Genomic DNA, 3,305 nt, shown 5'->3' with positions numbered 1-3,305 from the left:
ATATATATATATATATATACACACACATATACAATGGGCTTCTTTCAGTTTCCATATTTCTGTTGAGATGCTCTGTGTTTCTTTCAATCAATTTTAAATATAACAAAGAATTTAGTAAAATAACTTAGTTATCATTAAGCTAGTGTTAGGAACATAAATTGTGACCAAAGTTTGGTGGAAGATTTTAATTTAGAACTTACGAAAACAAGATATTTGTACTCAGAACCAGAGCTAGTTTCATTCAGCCAGGTTGATATCGAAAGGGTTAAAGTGCAAATGGCCGAGCGCTCTAAAGACATGTGTACCCTTAATATAGTTCTTAGGAAGATTCAGCATGGCACACAGAATGTGACAAGGCTGACCCTTTGAAATACAGGTGCTACTCATTTTTGCCAGCTGAGTGGACTGGAGTAACATGAAATAAGTGTCTTGCTTAAGGATACAATGCTCTGCCAGGTATTAACTTATGATCACATGATCATAAGTCAAATACCCTACCCACTAAGCTATGTATCATCACACATGGATCCATATATATATTGGGTTGATGCATAATTATTGAGGCTTTTTTTCAACAAGTTTTATTCAACAAAAACAATAACAACATATAACAAAAACATCTTTCAATGATTATTCTGGGACATATTCACCATCTTCTTCAATAACTGCTTCCCATTTGCTTGGCAGACGGTCAGACCATCATTTAAAGATGTTTTGTTAAATATTGTTATTGTTTTTGTTGAATAAAATTTCTTGGAAAAAAGCTGTAATAATTATGCACCAACCCAATATTAGGAATAATTGAAGAGCATTTTTTTTTCAAATTTAAAAATGCCCACAGAAATAAAATGCATTGACAAAATGTTTTATTAGAAAATTACTATGTTTAAGTCTCACAACGAGAGATATTCAGCAACAGTACTTTGGAGTAAAGATTATTTGCCAACATAACATGGCAGTCCTGGTTTACAGCAGGATTCATCCTAAACTAGGACTGCCATGTTATGTTGATAAACAATATTTACTCCAAAATGTTTTATGTTATTTGAAAGAGAATTTTTTGCTCTACAAGACAGTGTGCTTTGATTTTTTAAAATTTTATTGATTTTTGTATATTTTCAGATTATTAAAATGGAATGTCAAGCAGACAAAACTGAGCGTTTTTGACACCATTTGCTTTTTGCATTTAATCAAGGTGTTAAAGATTACTGAAACTGCTCATGAGATTTGTGCTGTGTTATTTCTTTACTACCCACAAGGGGCTACACACAGAGGGGACAAACAAGGACAGACAAACGGATTAAGTCGATTATATCGACCCCAGTGCATAACTGGTACTTATTTAATCAACCCCGAAAGGATGAAAGGCAAAGTTGACCTCGGTGGAATTCGAACTCAGAACGTAGCGGCAGACGAGATACGGTTAGGTATTTCGCCCGGCGTGCTAACGTTTCTGCCAGCTCACCGCCTTATGTGCTGTGTATGGAGAAAGAGCAATGCCTCATAGTACTGTCTGTGCCATTGGTTTCCATGCTTCAAAAATGAGAATTTTGGCCTCAAGGCCAGATCACACACCAGTCAATCAATTGAGTTCAATGAACGTTGCCCATAGAGTGAAGGTGGTTCACCATAGTTTTTTGATCACAATCTATCTACTCCACCAATTCTCTGATCATTTGATGTGGATTTTTGTGAAGAAGTTGATTCAATGGCTCTTCATTGAACTCAATTGGCTGACCAGTGTGTGATCCATCCTTGAGGTCAAAATTCCCATCTTTGAAGCACGAAAACCAACAGCAGGCAGTACTTTGAGGTATTGCTCCTTCTCCATACACAGCACAAATCTCATGACCAACTTTGGCAGACTTAACACCTTGATTAAATGTGAAAAGAAAATGATGTCAAAAATGCTCAGTTTTGTCCACTTGACATTCTATTTTAACGATCTGAAAAAAAAAAAAAGCAAAATTCAAAATATGCTTTCTTGCAGAGCAAAACATTCTTTCAAATAACATAAAACATTTTGCCAATGCGTTGTATTTCTGCATGCATTTTTAAATTTGAGAAAAAAAACGCTCATGAATTATTCTTCAATACACATTTTTTATATGAAGCAGGATTAAAAAGATACGCAGCAATTTCAATGAAAAGAAATATAGTTTATTTAAAGCCACAAGAAGAATACAAACCTGTAATAAATAACACCACTGTAACAACGTCAGCGATAATCCATATCAACCATAGTTTGTTGATGTATGTAGACAAATAAACGTCTAGAAATCCCATTTGAATAATCAGCAAAATGACACACACAATACGCAATGGTATGGTGAAGAGTTTCTCACACAAACCCATCTTTGGAGGAGTGTTGTTGAATTTTCAATCGAGGAAATACAAACTGAAAACAAATGATATTAAGTGTAATTAAGCAATTGAATGAATATATTGTACATTTCTATAGTGAACATGTTTCATGATTGGATAAACACTACAAACTTGTTTAAATATTCAAAAGGAATACAGCAAGACACTAAGCATAAGAGGAAGAAAACCTAGTTTGAAACGGTGCAAGCTCAAGTGGTGATCTTTGTGGCCAACCGATAAGAATACCCAAAGTTTCTGAGTTTGGCATGCCTCCACAACTGTACCCCCACTGACTTGGTTTCCTCATAACCTCCAGAAAAATGAATTTCTTTTAATGAAATTTTCTACATATACCCTTCAGATGGTGTAGATTACTGTTAGATTTGAATTTGTTGTGTAAACTTTTTCTGGAAGTTATGAGGAAACAAAGTCAAGGGTGGGTACAGTTGTGTAGGTAAACTGAATTTCCATTAACAGATATCCATTTTCCTGAAAGTTATGAGGAAAAAAAGTTGGGTCAGATGAAGTTTCAGAAACTCCTTTCCCTGTTAAAAAGTAACCATGTTTTTGAAAATTATGATGGAAAAAATTTGGAGTGGGAAGATCACTTCTATAAGAAAGCCATGTATATATATATATATATATATATATATATATTATACATACACGCACGCAAACCTATCTATCTATGTGTGTGTGTATGGTGATCTTTTGGAGAAAGTATATGGAAAGTGAAAGTATTCAACAATTTACGTAAAAATTCTTAGGCAATCCAGTAGGATTTCAATTTAAAAAATTCAGACTGTACATATTCTAAACTCTGAGTAAGAAAAAATTCAAAAGAAAGTACAACTTTTAGGATTTATTGGGGGGAGGGGGGGCGTAAGAATTAAAAAAAATTTTTTTTTTCATAATCATATGAATTCCCGTGTATAGAACAC

At 34.0% G+C, this 3,305-nt stretch overlaps 1 protein-coding gene across 4 annotated transcripts in view; it reads right to left on the bottom strand.

Moving 5' to 3' along the window:
* Positions 1-3,305, bottom strand: part of LOC106870637 (uncharacterized) — a 12,862-nt gene that overhangs the window by 4,637 nt on the left and 4,920 nt on the right. For all 4 annotated transcript variants that reach the window (XM_014916778.2, XM_014916777.2, XM_052975747.1 and 1 more), the window contains one exon: positions 2,190-2,398. In XM_014916778.2, coding sequence (XP_014772264.1) covers positions 2,190-2,355 — 166 coding nt within the window. In that variant the 5' untranslated portion in view covers positions 2,356-2,398. The remainder of the gene's footprint in view (positions 1-2,189; positions 2,399-3,305) is intronic.

Source organism: Octopus bimaculoides, chromosome 1, assembly GCF_001194135.2.
Source record: "Octopus bimaculoides isolate UCB-OBI-ISO-001 chromosome 1, ASM119413v2, whole genome shotgun sequence".
Taxonomy (NCBI): domain Eukaryota; kingdom Metazoa; phylum Mollusca; class Cephalopoda; order Octopoda; family Octopodidae; genus Octopus; species Octopus bimaculoides.
Note: the sequence above shows the minus strand (reverse complement) of the source record. Positions and strands in the feature narration are given on the sequence as shown.